The sequence below is a fragment of the Hibiscus syriacus genome, unplaced genomic scaffold (assembly GCF_006381635.1).
Source record: "Hibiscus syriacus cultivar Baekdansim isolate YM2019G1 unplaced genomic scaffold, ASM638163v2 tig00110393_pilon, whole genome shotgun sequence".
Lineage (NCBI taxonomy): Eukaryota > Viridiplantae > Streptophyta > Magnoliopsida > Malvales > Malvaceae > Hibiscus > Hibiscus syriacus.
The window spans coordinates 1,167,605-1,188,443 of NW_024062721.1; the positions used below are offsets into that span (position 1 = coordinate 1,167,605).

A 20,839-nucleotide genomic window follows, 5' to 3' on the forward strand; every position below is an offset into this window, starting at 1 on the left:
GAGATTTCATTCAGGGAAGATAAGGACACCAGCCTAGTAGCCTAATTTTGTCTATCAACCTATCTAAATTGTCCAACAACTTGGTTTTGACCAACAACCTATTTTTTACCAGTCTGCCACCTTACAATCTGATCCTAACAACCCTCATAAAAAAACCTCAGGACACTACTCATCCTTTACTGGTCTACTCGAGGAAGAAGGCACCAGTGCAAATCCAATCATCTTCTTCCTTTTATATACAAAACGAGGTAACTACCGAATATATATCTGATCTAAATGCCACTAAAAAATCTGATTATGTTTATGATCACAAAGATTTTGATTTTCCTATTGCCATTAGAAAAGGAAAAAGAAATTGCACCACAAAATACCTTCATTACCTATTTATGTCCTACAAGAACCTATCTAGCAATCACAATGCCTTCATTACTAGCCTAAATACCATTGCGAAGTAATAACCCTTTCTTTTTTACTTTATATAAAAATGTAAATCCATAATGTTGCTATTAAAAATCCCATCATTTAAGTAAGTTTAATATAAAAGTTTTTTTTATTAATCTAGGTAAATACTAAATAATATATATTCAAAGATAATTCTCAATCATTTAACATTTAACGCTCGCACCTCTACATTTCTAATGTTCGAGCACGATACCTCAAAAAAATAACAATAATTCATTTATCATTAATGTTGTTCGGTTCGTGATAATATAATAGTTAAAAACGATGTAAATGCATAATGTTCCTATTAAAAAACTGTCATAAACGATATATAAAAAAACTGTCATAAACGCTTGATGTTCGTATAGAAAAACAGAAAAACAAAAGTGCATGGCGTTGCTGGAAATATGTATAATGATTATGTAGTTGTTGCAAGTTATTCAAGTACAAGAAGGAATAGATTTTGGTCTGAACCTGAATAACAAACAGCAGCATTCCTGCACCGATGTTTAATCCAAATTCTATTATAAATATCATCAACTTCGCCTTCTTCATCCTTCTCTGATCATGAAAAGCTCAACAAATGTCTTCAGCTCCAGCTGAGACCATTCAGATCGAACTCTTTACACCTGGAAGCTACGTCATTTTCTTCCTCAACATTTAAATCAAGCTTTGTTGCAAAGTAATGGAGTCCATCTTCTTCATTTCTGTTGTTGAAGCCATTACTTTTCTCTCCTTGTAATCCTACCGCCATCGACAAATCACTGCCACTGGAGCTTCTATCAGCAAAAAACATGTTCTTTTCTCCAATTTTCCCTCTTGAAGATTGAACCATCTTGTTCTCCTTTATTTCTTCGAACCGCTTCAGCTCGGTTTGCCGCAGCCATGGATCTTCTGTTATAAGATTGTATGGTCTTAAACACATCCCATTGTTGTTGTGTATTTCGTGTTCTTTCTGAGGTCCTTCGATGGAGGTCAAACAACTATCGATCGAACAATCCGCCGGCGGATTCATCAGTGTTTTCGTGTGGCATAAGCCCTGCAAATCTTTCAAATCCAAAAGTGCTGGATTCAGGCATTGGTTAGACACTTTGGACACCAGATCGGATAATTGTACTTTGGCTGCTTCGACTTCGAGTCCGATCGAACCTGGATTTTGTCTCCCAAGAGTCTCTTGAGCTTTCTCCAACAGTGACTGTAAGTACTTCCCTTGAGCCTCGATCCGAAGCTGTAAATGTCGCTGCACCTCGAGCTGTTCGTGCAGTCGTCTCTGGACTTCGATCTGCATTTGCAGCGCTTCGCCTATCTGTAAGCCTCTGGTCATTTTATAAATATCGAAATCAGTATATAAAGAACTACATGGATGACTGAAATGCAAAACTACGGAACTCCATGGATGTTCTTACTTGTTTGTTTGAGGTCCAACATTTAAGTTATTCATTTGAATCCCATTTGCTTCAGACATTTTGTCTGCTGCTGCCATTGCCACCGCACCTATATCCATTGAGTTAAAAGATATTAGTCTTCAAAATGAAAGCCCTCAACAGGATCCCTTGTTTGGAACTCGGATTTGATGCAAATCCGGACATGAGTATAGGAATATGATCCTATAAGGACCCTCCAAATACATAGAAAACGAATTTATCGTACCGAAAGAGGAACACTGTTTTCTCACCTATTCTGTTACTGCCACTATTAACTTGCCCCTGGAGATTTTTACTTAGTCTGTACTTCTGCAACCAAAATGTGAGAATTTACTTAGCAATTGTAAAACGTTTAGTTACCAGACTCTAATGCACGGGAGTTGGGAATCACTGGATACATTGTTGCGGTTTCGAGTTCAGATTGATTGGGAGGATTTAGTGGACAACCAACCAAGACATTATTACTGTTCCAAGATCAAATTGATTATTGGAAGGAACAAGATGAAAACCAATCAAGATGAGACATTCTGGTAGCTCCTAGATCATATTGAAAGGCTTCGGTCGAAGAATTCGAAAAGGGAGTTACTTTCGGACTGCAGGCTGGGAAAGACGACAAGGGATCGGTGAAGACCAGTTTCAGTCCCACAAACTTGGTGCTAGTTAAACAAGTTGGCTTTAGTTTCACCAACATTTTGTTGTGAAAAACAAGGTTTATCCATCTAGATATTTTCATAGAATGGCCTCTAGATTTTGTGAACACAAATTTCATAATAATTTAGATATAAATTACCTGAAGGTGACTCTTGAGATGGTATAATGTAAGGCCTGGAATCCCCATTAATTTCAATACTGTTTTAGGAGTAGCCTCTGCAGCAAAAACAACAGTCATTTGTACCAGTCTAATGCAGTTTATGTATCAGACACTTCTATTTCAATCAACGTAGCATGAATTTACTTACTGTCTGCTCCTCCGAGCTGATTGACAGCTTCAATGAAGCGTTCATGGAGGTCAGGCGTCCACTTAAGTCTCGGCTTCGCATCGGTCGAAAGCACAAGACCTGAATCTCCAGTGCCGTTCCCACCTTGCAGTAATAAATGCCTCTCTGGAATCGCCATTCTCAAAGACGCCTGCATGTTCTTGCCTTGTTGTTGTTGTTGATGATGATGGTGGTACATTTTCGATCGGAACTCGAAACTCAACTATGAAGCAAAAGAAACAGGACACGTCCCCTAATGGCCAGTTCTTACAAGACAAAGGTGACCCCAACCATGGCTTTTATAAAGCAGTTTTTAGAAGAATAGAATCTGGGACATTGCTAGATGGCAGCGTAGCACCATGACCTAATCCATTATTAACAGTGACTTGAAAGAAAGAAAAAAAGAGAAGATATTGTTAAACTATGGAAGCCATTTTGAATTCCTGCAAAACAAAACCAACTTTCTAAAATACCTGAAGAACTTGAATTAGGTACTGGGAATTGATCCACCATTTTCTCCCTACCCCACTGGCAAAAGCCCAAAGAACCTTATTCCCCAGGGGGGTGACTTGCATTAGGGGAATCCACTAACTATGTTTTGCTTGAGATTTTCAAAACCTCACTCTTCGTAACGTTTTTTTAAGGTCACTGCGACATTGTAACTGCATCCGCAATATAAAAATACAGTTATTTTTAATACTATGCTCTACATACATATATCATAATGGATCCTCCCAGTTTTACAATCAAATTATAACCGAGTTTTAGTTCAATGTTATCTATGTCAAAGGTATTTTTAGATGGAGACATGTACGAGATATAAAGATTTTAACTGGTTTATATTTGCAGAATGTGAGAAGAAGAAGAAGATTCTTTTGACTGAAGCACCTTGAAACTTTGGAATTAGATACATTCAAGAAGAAAAAAAAATTAAAATGGGGAAGAAAGATGCTTTTACTTGGAGATAGTTTGGTGGCAAAGGAATGGAATATGGAATTCGTCCCATGATTTGTCTGCTGCACCAAGTTTGGTACTTTGTTCAACTTCTATTTTTCCTCATAACATATATGGACTCGAGTACGAGAATATGGTTCTTCAAATCTATGGAAAAAAAAAACTAAGCATTAATTGTACTACACTCTACTCTGACTCCAATTATTATAGATATGAGTCCGGAGAGAAACAGTACAATTAATAATAGGATATAGGGACAAAATCAAAATAAACTCGTATATTGTCCTCGGATGAAGCATAGCTTCGTCTCTAGAGAAGGGTACTTATGTTCAACATAAGAAAATAGAAAAAACCGGTTATATTCATTTCAGACACTCAAATTCGAGTTTGAGGAACATAAGTACTATAGTTTAGAAGATGGGGATGGGGTCCAGATCATTTCGCTTTTTTCAATGGCGAATCCTAAGCATGTCGGGGACCCGATGAAAAGGAAGTATTTCTGCATTTGCATTTGTTGAAAAAACATGGCATGACAACCCCTGGCCCTGAAAACGACAACTTGCCATTGACCCCCTAATGCTTTTGTCTGGTTTTTCTTGATTCTCTTCGTGTGAATCTATACGCTCTTCTTTCTCCATTTTCGTGAATTTCGTATGATCTTATCTTAATTAATCTGCTATAAGTATATCATTATTCCATGTTATTTATAAATGGTAATGTCAGCTGAATATATATATATACACAAACAAATCAATGAACGCATGCAAATTATTCCCTTTTCTTCTTCTTCTTCTTCTTCTTCTTCTTCTTCTTCTTCTTCTTCTTCTTCTTCTTCTTCTTCTTCTTCTTCTTCTTCTTCTTCTTCTTCTTCCTGCATGAACTGGCACGTAGAAAACATGGAATTATGCATTCTTACATGTGATCATGCTTAACAAAGAACTTTTATTTCATAATAGGATGGAGTTTCATTTTTAAAACTTAAGCTCGATAGAGATAAAGATTGGATCATTTGAACTCGCTCGATTAGCCTTGAAAATATTCACTCTTGAGATTTATTTAGTTATAATATTTGCATCATCAACAGCTACTGAAGAATAAATTCGTAATACTTAGTTATACAGACCAAATCTGGCAAATCGTATAAACCAGCCAAATTGAGAAAATTAAATAGAACTTGTTGAAGAATAATGATATATATATACATATATATAAAGGGATACCCCAAGAAATTTTAGGGTTTGTTTCAAAAGCAATGGTAAGTTACATATATTCTTTCGACTAGGGGTGTAAACGAGCCGAGTTGAGCTCGAGTATTGCTGAGCTCAATTCGACTTGAAAACTCTGAAATGGAGCTCGACTCGAAAACTCGCGAGGTTAAAATTTTCAAGCTCGACTCGAACTCGAAATCTTGAACTGAAGCTCGTGAGCAGCTCGAAAAGGCTCGAAATGAAAAAAAAATCTTAAACTTAACTCGATTGAAGCCTCAAACTCAAACTCGAACATGAACCTTAAATACATGAAATCTTATTGTATTTTTTTTAAAAAAAATCAATACATAAATATTAATATTCTTAATAATTTATTTTAAAAAAATCTTAATATATTATATTTTCGAGCTGCTCAAGAGCTTTTCGAGTCGAATATCGAGTAGCTAGTTTTTGCTCGTTAAGAACTCGAGTCGAGCTCGAGCTCGAGTCGAGTCAATCGATCCGAGTATTTATCGAGCTTTGATCGAGTCGATCTCGAGTAACTCGCGATCTGTCTCGTCTCATTTACAGCCCTACTTTCGACTTTTCATTTTGATTTTAAATATTTAACACTCGTGTTCTATACCTAGATATCTATTCAACTACATATCCAGGTATATATATTCTCATAACTCTTCAAATATATGAGAAGAAATTTAAAAAATTAGTCAATATTTATATTGGAATTCGAGCAGGGACGGAGCTCCCTTAGGTCCAACGGAGCCTTGATCCCTGTTAAAATTTATATATTTGATATAATTTTGGTTTAATAGTATTTTAGTTCATGTAAAAATAGATATTTAAATTTGAAAAATATAAAAATTTATTAAATATTTAATGGTTGAACTAAAGAATAATAAGTATGTGTTCTCAAATTTTTGGTCTAATTACAATTTAGTTTATTGTAAGTTTAAATATTAGACAAATGAGAAGTTATCTTGTGAGTTTTGAGTTTTTTTTATATATAAATTTAGGGTGAATGCAAGGTAGTATCTGTACAAAGACTTTCAACTATTTGACAATGAACGCTCATACCCCTACATAAGTGCTTGAACATGTGACCTCAAGGGTACCAACAATCTCTTAATCACTAAGGTAACTTGGTTCATGCTGAATTTCGAGTTTAAATACCTAATAAGTCTTTGTATTTTTCTTAATAGTCTAATATTTCAGCCACTGTCAATATTTAATTCTGGCTCTGTCCTTGGATTCGAGTAATATAAAATTCCAAAAATGCCATTCACATTAGTTTCAACTGAACTTTTTAGGAAATCAATTGATTCTGATATGTCAGAATATATTTATGCAGTTTGAGAGAATCTATAAATACTTGGTCTCAAAAGTATTGAAGGCAGAATCCTAATACAGTTTGCTGGCATGTGGATAGGAATATAGTTGCAGAATAAGCATTATCTGATAACCATTATCTTCTGAGATTAATTAAAAGATGTAGAACATTACCCAACAAATCTAAACCATGCCCTGAGATTGAACCAAATTTGAAGAATGAGAATTCCTATTGTTCTTGTTCAAGTTTTATATCTTAGTGTTTCTTTTCCATTTATCAGCAAGTATTATGTTGAAAGAAAAAAGTATTTTTGTTCAGACAGAACAAGTAGTTGTGCAGTTAATGTACAAAAAAGTGGATGTAAATAAACCAATTGTAGGATCCAATCATCATGGTTCCAACATTTCAGCACATAAAAAGCAGTTAAAATTCTGTGATGTTTTTTAAAATGAAAGCCTAGTCCTTTTGTCCATATCTCCAGCTCCAACAAGTTCATGCAGTTGAAGAAGCAGAGGGGAGCATTGATATTTGTTCTTTCTTCCTTGTACTTGAAACAATTTTCCTTTTCATTGATTCTCAGTGTTAATATAATTTTACTTTTTGTTTTTTCGAAGACTACAGAAGCAGCTTGGGAGCTGAGAATATGAGATTAAAGGGGGAATAGTTTCAATCATAATACAGACACACGTGTAGGATGCTTATTGGTCAGTCAGGAGCATTGGGGGTGAAATAGAAAAGTGAGAAATGACCACGGAATTGTATTCCCATTGTTGAAAACAAGCCAAAGGAATTGGAATGTAGGAATCTTAACTCAAACTAAAGCCATTGAGTCATATTCTCAACTCTCAAGTCAATATTCTTTTTCTATATATAATTATTTTTTGTTTTGGGGATTATTCCTCTGTTAAAAGCCACAGAAAATGGGCTCTCTCCAACCCCATCTTCTACTTTAACTGATTTTGTAGGATGCTTTTCATCATTCATGATTTACTGTTTACATATCCTCTAAGTTGAGCCATTTTACAAAGAATATATATAGAATTAGTATCCACTTACACCTAGTGTAAAACTTTTAGTCTCACTTTTTTATGACCATTGAATGAGGGAACTCAAAGATGTAAAACAAAAAAATTACACGATATAATTGGATCCTATCTCATATATGTATATATACGATTTTTTACTCTAAAGATCACTTCGTTCACTTTGTTTTTATTGTGTATCCTAATTATCGATTTACATTCATCAAATGATTCTAAACCAATATAAAAATAAAAAATAACATAAAAAATTACTAACTGAATACTAACATGATATATATATATATATATATATATATATATATATATATATATATATATGATATGCTTATTAGAAAAGCATTGATATTAAATAAATTCATTGCATCTGATACATTTTAAAGCACCAAAGAATAAGGTTCCAACTCCAACGGGTGTACATAAAACTTCGAGGGTAGGCACGCGATTTAGATTATATATTATTATACCACCACCCTCCATTGCCAACCCCATATTACTTAAAGCTGCCCAACCCATGGATGGGAAGTTTTAACTATTTTATATGTCATGCATCAGATAGTAACTGAAATATTAGAACATACAATCAGCCAAAGATATGAAAGAAATATTAGAACATACACGATTGCAGAATCATATGACCATCACCACAACTGGATGAATTGATTTCATAACCTCTACTAAATACCCCAAAAGGAAAAAATACAAAAGCTTCAGTATACCCCGGTATTTTACTGTGTCTGTAGAAGATGAACATCTTTTTTTTTCTGGATAAAATTTTCTGTACAATACTCAAATCTGAAAACCCTTCACAAAATAGCTGCCAATCCAGCAGTTTCCCCCTCATCGATTCTATTTTCCGGAGCATTGAGTGAATTGCGTGGCCTCGCTGAAAGGTGGAACATGATATAATTAGTCGGGACTTGCCACAGAACTTATTCGGAGGTTCTCTCCTAATCCGAGTTCATGATCTAAAATCTGGAACAGTCCAATGAAGACATCCTTCAGTTAGCGTTTCAAGGCACTTGATCAAAAAACTTGTATGATTAGTGTGTCCACTTAATACTTATGAAGTGATTAGATCCAAAACTAACTTATCGGGGAGCCGGATTTCTGTCACATAGATATATGAATATTTTGCGACAGAGATTAATGAGATCAGAACTGATAAAAGCATTTGGCTCGAGGGCCAGACCTCGAATGGCAGCAGAAAATAGATCTCTCGAAACAAATTCCAGGAGATCCGCATTGTTCATAAATATAGCTAGAAGAACCACATCAGCTGAGAAAGAACAAACTTTGGCCACTGCTTCCCTGTCTGTCCAAGAAAATGCTTCCAGTGAAATTTGCAACATCGGGATTGCCAGGCTTTTATGCTTTAAAAGAAAACTGCAATAAGTAACCGTTGAGAAAAGTAGATTTTATGGAACGGAGTTCATAATCGAGATGTAAAAGTATAGTCACATGTCAAAGAGTAAAAGAAATAACTAATGTGTATTTCATACCCGATCATAGAGCCCAAAGCAAATGCATCCAAATCGTTCAAAGAAGACGTGTCGACGCGGCTAACATGACCAGAATGTTCCAACGATGGAAGGCTGGCATTTAATCCTGGTGATGTATAGTAGAAAGGAACAAGCATATCTCACGAGTTTAATCTCGAAGTAGTTTCTCCTCCATTACTTCCTCTTTTAAGTCTGACCCTGTGAGAATCCCATGATTATCAGGGACCTTTGCCCGACCTTCGTGCAAAAGACCAGACCATGAACAGCTCTAAGCTTGCTGACAATGAACAAATAATGGGTGAAGTAGCTTTTGGAGCCATATCTCCCACATATCCAGAGGACAGGACTTAACTAGTGGAATCAAAATAGAATGAACAAGCTGTCGTATATGTCTGAACTCCATTGACTGTATATTCTCAACTAGACTTAAAGCAGCAGAACAGACATCCATGCACTTGAAAAATGGATCCCCGATGATTGTAAATAGTCCCAATACATTGTACCTATAATTATGGAAGACAGATTAGCACCAATTTGAAAAGACATGATGAGCTATGATGACTGAAGTATTAGTTTGATTTCAGTCAAGTAGCTGCACTCTGTGCTGCCACAACTAGTTATTTTGCTTGAAGTACCCATGTCCGACACATATCGGACATCATTGTAGGGATATGACCCTCCAAGAACTCTCCACATACATGAAGAAAAAAGGAAAAATTAAACATATATGTATCCACACTCCTACTTGAGCCCAAGTAACAAAGGACAAGCTAAAATCTCAATACTAATACATAAACAATTTCGTAAGTTAGAAATGTGCAAAGATGCCATTACTTACCCACTATCTCGGATACCCTTTAGCCAATTTCTTATGTCAGCCTCATTTGGTTCGGTATATCCTTCCTTATTCACATCAAACTGAGGCCCATCTACGAAAGTTAATGTACCCTTTGAAGATTTCAGGTTCCCACCACCAAGAAGACTGGATCGCTCCACATCACTCATGCTCATTGCTGCTTTGATTTCTCCAGGTAACATTTGGAACACAGAAGGTGACCAAAGGGAATGTATACCACGAAGCATCTGCAAATGAAAAAACAACATTTTCCCTGTTATCTCCAAGATGAGATTCAATAATACAACATAGTCCTCATTTAAAAAGTAATGCAACAAAGAAAAATATGTAAGAAAATATAGGTTGGTTCTTAAACACAATAACATACTTTTAAGAGTGGAGGAAGCATCCACAACAGATGTGAAGCTATCGGATATGGTGTAGGAATTTCTGTTGAGCTGTTTTGCAAGTTATAATTGCCTTTCCGCATTCCACTCCTCTTAAGTGCTTTCTCGAAGAATGTCACAGTATGGAAAAGTGACCACATAAATGCTCTCTCGGAGCATAAACAAACTAGACCAAAAGGTTCAGATAAGTAATTATTTTGCCATTCTATCTGTATCCACTGTTGGCTCATGGGTTCAAGTAACCATGCCAAAACTTCTTGCTGCCGTTGACTCCTGCTCCATTTCAAGTAAAATTGATAACAACAAAAACAAAAGAAGCTGGCTTTACAAGATGATTGAGACACTTTAAGCAAGTAATTACCCCGCAGAAGAAGCCATTACAAGAAATGCTTCACCAAGAAGATTATGTTCACTACGAAGCAAACGACCTTCTCTTTGCAAATGTGCCATTGTATCAGCAATACCCTGAATATTGGGTGTAACGCTTAGTTATCTAAACCGTTGTGACAGATTGTACTGGATTTCCTTATGAAGCGCAGTTAAGTTTGTATCTATTTAAGGATTAAGTGGACTTTTTCTGCTCTAATTTAACAGCTATAATACAAGCAGTCGCAATGTATTCCTACATCAAAAAAAACTGAAGCTCGCTTTTGGATATGGAGAAAAATCGGGGAAATCCTTAAAAAATAAAACAAATAAAAAGACTGAAAATGTTCGTTTTTAAGAAACACAATTATCTTAATTTATCTATTCCATTTAAGTGGAGGGAACAGGAGTTCGTATTTAACAGGTTTTAACCATAATGGCTAGAAACTTGTTATCAATACACAAAAGTGATCTAGTGGAGTTTTCTGCAGCCCAAAAAAAGGCGATCTAATGGTTCAGCGTGTGAATCTTTCATTTCAGTTTGACACTAAATCAGCATTTTCAAACTTCAAAAAGCTTCAATTAAATATATTATCATCTTGCTCGACAGATAAAAAAGAAACACCAGTCACCTTCATGTGAGGCAGAAAACTTTTATCAGCAGCTTTTGCTATTCGAATAAATGACGTACAAATCTGCAACCTTGCATGCCTAGTGCTGCTAGTAGAAGGATCCTACCAAACAAAAGATTCAGGTAAAAAAACCAATTCTTGGTCCTTATTGCAAACAATAGGGCAAAACAAAGATAAAAAAACATGAGAACCTTCACAAGAAAAGGAAGTGAATTTAAGAGCTCAAAAAGCTTATTGATGACACTGACAACTGCATCGGTAAAATGCTTGAGGAAGGGACCCATTGCATCTAGATAGTGGCCAAGTACTTCCACAAGGGCCGGCTCAGTCCAGTTCAAAGAAAGAAGTTCCCGGAGTAAATCTTCAATTCACAGTAAATAGAGTTGTTCAGTAGGTATCCTATGATAAACCAAGAGCCTCTGATAAATAAGAATTTTTTTAGCAGACCTTCAAATATTCTACATAAAGTTGAGTGAACTTCTGAACTACCCCCGGGAAATTGATTCGATCCATCAAAAATAGAACTAACAACATTTTCCAGAGCCATTTGCATGCTTTCCATCACAGCCAAATCCTGAAAGGTAGAAAAGATATTAAAGACAAAGCTCTAACTCTCAACATATGGACAAGGTATCACAGAAAGGACAGAAATGAAACGGGTTGGCAACATAACCTGAACTGGCATAGGAGAATTCAAGAGGTTCCTAATGATCATAATAATTCTTTCAGAAACATTAGCAGCAGCCACAAGAGGCTTGTTGGAACCAATAAGTTTGATGAACTCAAGCTGCAATCGGAGAAGTATGGTTTTACAATCAAAAGTAGCAAATCTAGATCTAGATATAAACAAATCCGAGGTTAAGAGAACCTACCAGCCTAGAACGGTATGAGCCAAAGTCACCCTTGTCTTCAAAATCATCACTCCACAATTCCAAAACCCCCAAAGAAAGGGTTGTTCCAGTGATGAGCTTTTCTTTGTTAAGCATGCGTTGGAAAGATATATCGAGAATTGTACTACAAATATCGTCATTCAGAAAAGTTAAAATCTTTCTTTTTGCATCGTCAACCTGAGCCAAAGAGGATTCTGCGTTAGTAGCAATCGACCCATCTCCAGATGAATGTACGGAAGGCTTTGGCTTTTTCTTTTTATAGAATAAGGCCTCATTAAAAAACTCCTTCATATCCTACATGTTACAAACATAACATGAAGGACATTGGAATGAGGAAAAGAGTGCCTCTAACTTTATTAATGAGAACAATAATACACCTCCACACCTCAACAACTAACAACTCCTTACATAACAAATACCATAATTCTGTAAACATAACACACCCTAATACTCCCTTAATAAGAATAACCAAGGCATAACACCTTTAAGCATTACACAAACCTAAAAATCAACCTATACCAGCTTTAGCTAATTCATCCGCTTTCTAATTTGCTGCTCTCGAGATATGCCTCATGATAACTCCTTCCTCTCCACAATGGTAGCTATATCCCTTGCCAAGGATTGAAACAAAATAGTACTAAGGTTTGGATTATTAATCCACTTCAGAGCATTAGAAGAATCCGATTCCAAAATAAACATCTGACTTGGAAAGTAATCAACTTCATCAATAAGAATCAACCCTCTATTAATCGCCAATAGCTCTGCGAGTAAAGAAGGACCTCCCCCTACCTTCTCTGAAAACGACCCAAGCATCGAACCACTGCCATCCTTAATCAAGCCACCTATTCCACCCTTATCCCAACCTTTGACCATTGCACCATCAACGTTAACTTTTAAGAACCCTTCCGGAGGAGGACTCCACCTAGAAGAAGAAGAGACCTCTTTTTCAGATTGTCCTGCTGATCCACTAATTTTAAATCCCCCATCAAAGAATCAAAATGAATATGAACATCCTTAAAAGAAGTTTCAAACCAAGAAACAATTCTGAATCGTGTAATGAAGAACAACGCAGAATCTACCTTCCCATTCTGAAAAATCACCTCATTCCTACATTTCCAAACAGACCACAACATTGCTCTTGGAATAAATTTCCATATGTGAGATCTCGGAACTAGGTCATCCATGCAATTAAGAAATCCATCAACTTACCAGGAATCACAAAGAAAACATTCCATAAATTTAAAAATTTAGCTCACAAATCCCATACCACATCACAGTGCAGAAAAAAATGTGAGACCGACTCATTGCACTTCTTGCACAATGGGCAGACAGTGTCTTCAACCCCTATAACTCCTCTCTTCAGCAGTTCCTCTTTCACCGCAACTCTATGATGAGCAAGTTGCCAAACAAAAGATTCCACTCGAGGTGGAGCTACTCCTTTCCAAACATACATTTCCCAATTACCTTCTAATTCATCATTACCCTCTCTATCAAAATAAATTTTCATGCATGATTTTGCAGTAAAATAGCCCTCCATTTCCCAACCAAATCCAACAATCTTCCTCTAATAGAGACAAGGAAGAGATATTCAACAGAGAGATAATTTGTAGCCACTGCTCAACCTCCCAATCCACCAAATTCCTTCTTGTTTGAATATCACAAACCCAACCCGAATCGTTATGCAATCTGAATTCTGCAACCTTAACCTCTTTGTTATTTGAAAGAGCAAATAACCTTGGAAACCTATCTTTCAAAGAAACCGAACCCAACCATACATCATGCCAAAACATCATTGTTTCTCCATTTCCAGCTCTAACACACAAATTTTTTCTAAGACATCCCCCAAAATCATCACTTGAAAATAAGTTCTTAATAACTCCTCTCAAAATCCAAGAAGAACGAGTTGTCCAAGTATTCCGGATCATCATTGAATTAGGATCCATATTGTAAACACAACACACAACTGATTTCCACCAAGATTTTTTCTATGCAGCAAATTTCCACACCCATTTCCCCATAAGAGCCCTGTTTAATAACAACAGATTCAGAATCCCAAAACCCCCAACTTCTTTGGCTTACACACCAATTCCCATTTGACCCAATGAATGTTCTTTTTTTCTGTTGATTCCCCCCCATAAAAACGATGCCATGATAGAGTTTAGTTTATTGAGTACAATAATAGGGATCCGAAAGATAGAAAGGTAGTAAATAGGAAGAGAGCACAACACCGATTTGACCAAGACTGCCCTCCCAGCCAGAGATAAAGACTTGGCCTTCCAACCAGCCAAACTATTATATAATTTTTGTACAACCGGTTCCCACAGGGAAAAAGAATTCCTCTTGGCCCCCAACGGTAAGCCTAAGTATTCCGATGGAAAATCTCCCCTTACAAACCCTAATTCCGTGGCCCATGAAGCTAAGTCCTCCTCCCCACATTAATTCCAAAAATTCTGCTCTTAATCAGATTCAACTTCAGACCCACTAGCGGTTCATAAATTAAAAGCACCCTTCTAATATTCGCCAAATCACGAATAGAAGCCTTGATAAAGATTATTAAGTCGTCCGCAAATTGCAAATGAGATAACATGAAAGAACGATCATTAGAGCCTAATTCAAAACCCGAAAACAGCCCCTTATCCAATGCTTTCACCAACAATAAATGTAGCAATTCCCCTCCCAAATTGAACAACAAAGGAGATAACAAGCAGCCCTGTCTTAAACCTCTAGTAGTGTGAATTTTCTCCGTAGGTGTGCCATTTACCAAGAGGAATTTATTTGAAGTTAGCTATTTGTTATTCATGCTTTGCTATTACAAGTTACAACAATTTATGGAAACTTCCACATACCAACCAAAATTGCAGAGACTGGTTATGAAGAGCTAGCTTAAAATGTTGGAAAAACCCAAGCATCTGAAAGATAAAAGTAGAACATAACTAGAAGATATTACTCATTAAACAATTAGCGGAAAAATAATTTGCAAATGAAAATGTCTCACGATCTAGGTGTATATACGGAAATATAGCAATGTTAGGAGACTTGTTTGTAAAATACACTTCAGTTGAATTAAAGATAAAAAATAGTAATCTTACAAACTATGCCGCAATCTTCTGACCGTTATTACCTTCTGTAAATAAGAGAGAATGTAGTGCTATCTCCAAGAATAGATTGCAAGTTTGAGGAACCCAAAGACACCATACTTTCACATACATATTCAGCGAACTCGTAGTCATTTTCATCTATAGCCGCACCAGCTGAGCTAGGCCTAACCAAAAATCTTGGGATACATTCATCAAGATTTGAAAGATGTTACTCATTGCAGAATCAAAGTCAGAAGCAGAGTCATCCGTAGGTCTCTTTCTGCATGTCAGAATCGAGAGTTCATAATGGCAAACAGTAGTCTTCTAGGAGAGAAAATCCATATCTAATCAAGCAAACCGTATAGCATACCTCGGAGAGACAAGTTTGAAAAACTCACAAGCATGAAGGCGAAAATCAGGAGAAGAAAGTAGAAAACAGCACCTGTGAAAATAGAGTATGAGTAAAGAAGAGATCGCCTCAATGATTAAAAATCATCTTTTGAGAAGTGAAAGAAGAATATCATACCCGTGAATGATGCCATATTTAGCAAGATCAGACAAAGGAGCCCACTCAGCATAGGCATTTACAGCATTTAAAGTAGCTGTTACAGCAGCCGCATGCTGTTTTGCGATATCTAGTTGTTGTCTACCCAACTCATTCATTGCCGCTCCATAATGCCTTTCCAGTAACTGTATTGAGAGATGAACATAATAAAATAGTGCTAAAAGAATCAATGTATATTCCAGGAAAAGATGGAGGCATACAGTAAACAATAGTGGCAAAATTTCTGGCAAAGACTAAGACCACGTAACAGCAACCTACGCTGATCACCTGAATGATAAATTAAAGAAGCTTAAAACATCATATGATATGTTGATATGTATAATATCACTCTCTCGTAATGAAAAGAAGAAGAGAAGAGAAGAGAAGAGAAGAGAAGAAATGAGCATTCCATTTGCAATGTATCAATGAAAGCAGAATTGCAACATCTTGGGTGCCAAAAAATGAAATCATTCAGTTTTTGAACAAAAACAAAATCGAAGTCAAGGTAAGAATATAAACCTTCCAAATCTTCATTATGGACTGTAATATCTTCAGGGAGCAATCTCAGCATCATGGAGACCAACTCAGCCTAAAATGGAAACCATCAAATTCATCAAATGCATGATTAAATAATATAAAAAGATTATGACTAAATGTAAGTTGCAAGGAGCTTTACTTGTACAGGGCCTTTGCTGGATAGGGAAACTAGAGAGGGAAGCAGCTCTTGCCAAAGATTTACAAATTCTCTTCTAACAATCTGTCAAACAGCAAATATATATTAATACACACACATATATAGTTATTTAACTGAAAAAATGATAACCAGATACACATAAAATGAGTCAAACAAGGCAATGTGGTGAAAACCTCAGCAATAAGTGCAGCAGTTTGACATTTCAAATCCCATTCCCCACAAGTGTCTGCAATTTCAGACATTAAATCAAAAGCAGCATTTGCAAAGTTTCTATGTTCTGAAGGACCAAATTCCTCCCACCGAAACCGGACCACATGCTGCACAGATATTAAGATGCTATGCATCTTATTTTCAAGACAGGTTTATCATCATAATTAAATCATTGGTAACCCAAAATTTAATCTTTTGAAGTGAGCATGAAGCATGAACAGAACGGGAGGAGAAAAATGGTGAGTGAGCTTGAACCTGTAGCATTTTAAATGCATGTAACCGAATCTCAGAAGACCAATCTCTTTTTACTAAAAGGAATGATGTGTTCGCCAAAACCCGTATATCTCCTGCTTTAATCTGCAAATATTCAAGAGAGAAATCAATTGGGTCATGACTCATGATGTGGAAGTAAATACAGCAGCAAATTAGATTTTGCAATGTTTGCAAGCTTCATTTGATAAACTCTTTTCATAGGAAGACTTAGCCACCTTTTTACGGTTTCTTTTCTTCAAAGTTTTTAGAGTTCACTTATATTACTGATCACGAGGCAAAAGTTGATCAACCAACACTATCCTAAAAAATGCAAGATAAAAGCTAAGAACTGATTGTTTTCCGAATCAAGGTTATAAATTTCAGCAGGTAGAATCATTAGTAATATGATTGGGATTTTAGGACTTCGGCAACTAATATCAATAATTATGCATCCTGCTGAAATTTATAACTTTCCCAATCATTCTAAGGATTCAAACAGCACAAACTTATAGAAGAAAAAAACCCAGACCCAACCACAGGTAGTCAAAACTCAATCCAATATCCATACCATAGTCACATGGATCGTGGTACGCTCGGTACGGGAACGTGGAACGGGATCGCAATTCGCTAGGTCCCTAAAATTCAGTACGAGGGTAGACTTATTTCGGATCGTTTCGGTACGATGTATCATATAAATTGGTATGATGTACCAGTTTCTTAGTTGCTATTTTTCTACATCAAATTTTATAAGTAACTATAAATAGTAGGAATAAAATAAAAGAAATTAAAACTTCCTTAATAACTGAAATAATACATAAAAAAACAGGGATTTAAACAGATATTTACCCTTAACCAGAAACAAATATAAAATTAAACTGTAAAATTAGAAATAAATCACTGACCTAAGTACAAAATGCGCATAAGTTACAGGTTCCTATATACAATTTATCAAATTCGATTTAATCTAAAATAATATGTAAAATAACATAAATGGTACCTAAGCATTTAAAACAAAATCAGAAAATTGGGACGAATTAGGGACCGTTTTATAAACATTCACTAAATTACGAGGCCTAAACATAATTTTCCCTAAGAATATGGTGACTAAATCCTAATTTAACCGAAAACCTAACTAAATGTATTAAAATACCCAAACTCAGCGCCTCTCTCCAACTCTCCCTCTCTTTTTTTTTATAGGAACCCGACTCTCCTATCTTCTTCATCCTCCTATCTTCTTCTTCGACAGCATCATCGACAGCCGCCACGCCAAGGTTAGTCTCGCCTCGTTCATTATCTTCTTCAGCCTTAAATCGACCCCTGTCGTTCCCCCATTTCCTCTCCTCAAGCTCCTCTTTAACACTCGAGGAAACCCAAAGCCTTCATGCCATCCGCCGTCCTACGCTCCGATGAGGAGCTAGGACTCCATCTAAATCCAAATCTCGTACCGAATCGCGATTTTAAAACGACTGGAACGCGATTTTGAAACAACTGGAACGCGTTTCGGATCGCTTCGTACGGTACGCAGATCGTGGGCTGTTGAGCGATTTATGTGACTATGATCCATACAAAAACTGGATATATACTGATCCTAAGCAGATGAAAATCACAGAATAGAAGAGAAAATGCATGTAGAAACTGCAAAAAGCAGATTTTAAAACCTCGATAGAGGAAGGAGAGTAGAGACCAAAAGTTAATCACTGCTTGCCCAAAAGTTTGACACTCAATCAAAACCCATTTGAAAAAATGAAGGAAAAAAAAGGGAATACAATACAAAGATCAGACATTATTATAAAAAAATGCAAAGCTAAGGGAGATCTATTAGTTCCATAAAAGCAAATTTGAAAATTACGTCTTAGCTTAAACCCTTAAAACTCATTTGAACCACTAACCAATCTTAGAAAGCAGAACAAAGTTCATAAATTTCCCAACTTTACACAAATTCGAAACTCGACTAATGAATCGCAGTTCGAAACTTTCACAGAGACGTAAACTTAAAAAATAAGTATTCTTCATAAAAAAATTGATTAATTTACAGCAGAAACTACATTTGACAACATTTATTGTTAACAGAGAGACAAACAGTACGGATTCAAGGTAAAAAGAAGCAGCTTTGAGAGCATCGGGAGTAGTGTTGTCGTTGTTGTTGCCTTCATCCATTATTTTCTACGCTTTTGCTTTTACTAAAACTGTAATCTTTCTGGGGTTTTCCTGGGATTTCTTTGTTAAAGGCTCTACACTTCGGTGATTGACGATTTCAGAGAAAATGGAAATTGAAAGAGTTCTATTTTGAACGAAAAAAATGAGGTGTCATTTCCTTAATCCCTTAAAATTAAAATTAAGAAGAATTGAAATCTAATTTCATAATTTTTTTTATGTTTGGTTTAAATTTTTAAAGGATATTTTGAATTAAATTTTATTAATAGAGAGAAAGTAAATGTCATCTATAACGTAATTGAAATCTTTTGGATAAGGGAATGTGAAATTTAATTATACTATCATCATCAATCTTTCAGTATTTAAGTTAGATTTTTTTTAAAATTTCGGGATCAGATCGGATTTTTTTAAAAAAAATTAGGTTCGGGTCAGGTTTTTTTAAGTTTGATATTCGAGGTAGGTCGGTTTTTTTAAGTGTGATATTCAGGTCGAGTCGGATTTTTTTTAAAAAATTTGGGTTTGGGTAGAGTCGGGTCAGGGTTTTTTAAGTTTGATATTCGGGTTGGGTCGGAGTTTTTTAAATGTGATATTTGGGTCGGTTTAGGGTGAAAAATACCCGACCCGACCCGAAAAAATATATAATTTTACTTTATATATTTAAGAATAATTACAATAATACCTCTCTATATATAATTTTTTCAATTAAGTTATTATTTTTATTGAATAAAAATAATTTTTTTTATTATTTCGAGTCTGGTCAGGTAGACCAAAAACCCGACCCATGACCATCCCTAATTGGAATAATTTTAACTTATGATGTTTATTAGTATGATATTTATAATTTATTTAAATGAATAATTAATCAATAAATTGAAAATTTAATATTTTTTAAAATTTTATAATATATTGCTACATGTAAGTTATAAAACAAACTAAAATTAAGCAAAATAAACAAGAAGGGCAATTGTGTCATTTTACATTACTGAAATCAAATTCATCTGACATGTCTGCGAACCAAACAGAATATGGAATTGGATTTCAATTCAATTTCCTGCCAACCAAACAAGTTTCAGATTTAGATTCTAATTCCTTCATATTTCAATTCCTTCACAAATTCCAATTCCCCCTCATAAACATTCCAGCAAACCAAACGTCACCTAAGGTGGCGTTTGGTTCGCATGAATCTCTTAGAATTAGGGGGAATTAGAATCCAATTCCAGCACTTTCCCATGTTTGGTTCAAAATTTCCAAGGGAATTGGAATCCCTCATGGCTTCAACTTTCTATCAAATGAGGGAAAGTGAATTCCATAAAAATGATGGAATTCAATTCCCTTGTTAGAAGGAATTGAAATTTGACCATACTACCCTCATCAATCTTTTGGTAACTTATTCATATATTGAATATTTTTTATTTCGGGTCGGGTCGGGTTTCTAATTCATATATTCGGGTCAGGTCGGGAGAAACTTTATTTTGGTCGGGTCAGGTCAGTTTTTTTAAATGTGATATTCGGGTCGGGTCGAGTTCGGGTTCAGGGTGAAAAATACCCGACCCGAAAATATATATAATTTTACATTATATATTTAGGAATAATTACAATAATACCCCTCTATATATAATTTTTTCAATTAAGTCACTGTTTTTATTAAATAAAAATAATTTTATTATTTCGGGTCGGGTGTCTAATTCATATATTCGGGTCAGGTCGGGTGAAACTTTATTTTGGTTGGGTCGGGTCTGCTTTTTTAAGTGTGATATTCGTGTCGGGTCGAGTTTGGGTTTAGGGTGAAAAATACCCGACCCGAAAATATATATAATTTTACCTTATATATTTAGGAATAATTACAATAATACCCCTCTACATATAATTTTTTCAATTAAGTCACTGTTTTTATTGAATAAAAAT

General features: G+C 35.5%; 1 protein-coding gene and 1 pseudogene across 2 annotated transcripts; both read right to left on the reverse strand.

Moving 5' to 3' along the window:
• Positions 1-819: 819 nt before the first annotated feature.
• Positions 820-3,245, reverse strand: LOC120123489 (myb-related protein 2-like). Of its 2 annotated transcripts, XM_039142372.1 has the most exons (6): positions 2,825-3,245; positions 2,656-2,732; positions 2,117-2,174; positions 1,848-1,935; positions 1,013-1,757; positions 820-973 (listed from the first exon to the last, which is right to left on the reverse strand). In XM_039142372.1, the coding sequence occupies exons 1-5, from the start codon at positions 3,039-3,041 to the stop codon at positions 1,031-1,033; spliced, it is 1,167 nt and encodes a 388-aa protein (XP_038998303.1). In that variant the 5' UTR covers positions 3,042-3,245; the 3' UTR covers positions 820-973; positions 1,013-1,030. The 2 variants fall into 2 exon arrangements, with proteins under 2 accessions (XP_038998303.1, XP_038998302.1); XM_039142371.1 differs by having other exon boundaries at positions 820-1,757.
• A 4,772-nt stretch (positions 3,246-8,017) lies between these two features.
• On the reverse strand, positions 8,018-18,937 carry LOC120123531 (annotated as a pseudogene).
• Between the last annotated feature and the right edge of the window lie 1,902 nt (positions 18,938-20,839).

Coding starts and splice junctions, on each gene's coding strand:
- LOC120123489 (XM_039142372.1), bottom strand. CDS start 3,041: ATGTACCACCATCATCATCAACAACAACAACAAGGCAAGAACATGCAG. Junction 2,733..2,824: donor TCAGCTCGGAGGAGCAGACA/GTAAGTAAATTC, acceptor TTTTTGCTGCAG/AGGCTACTCCTAAAACAGTA. Junction 1,758..1,847: donor GTTGGACCTCAAACAAACAA/GTAAGAACATCC, acceptor TAAAATGACCAG/AGGCTTACAGATAGGCGAAG.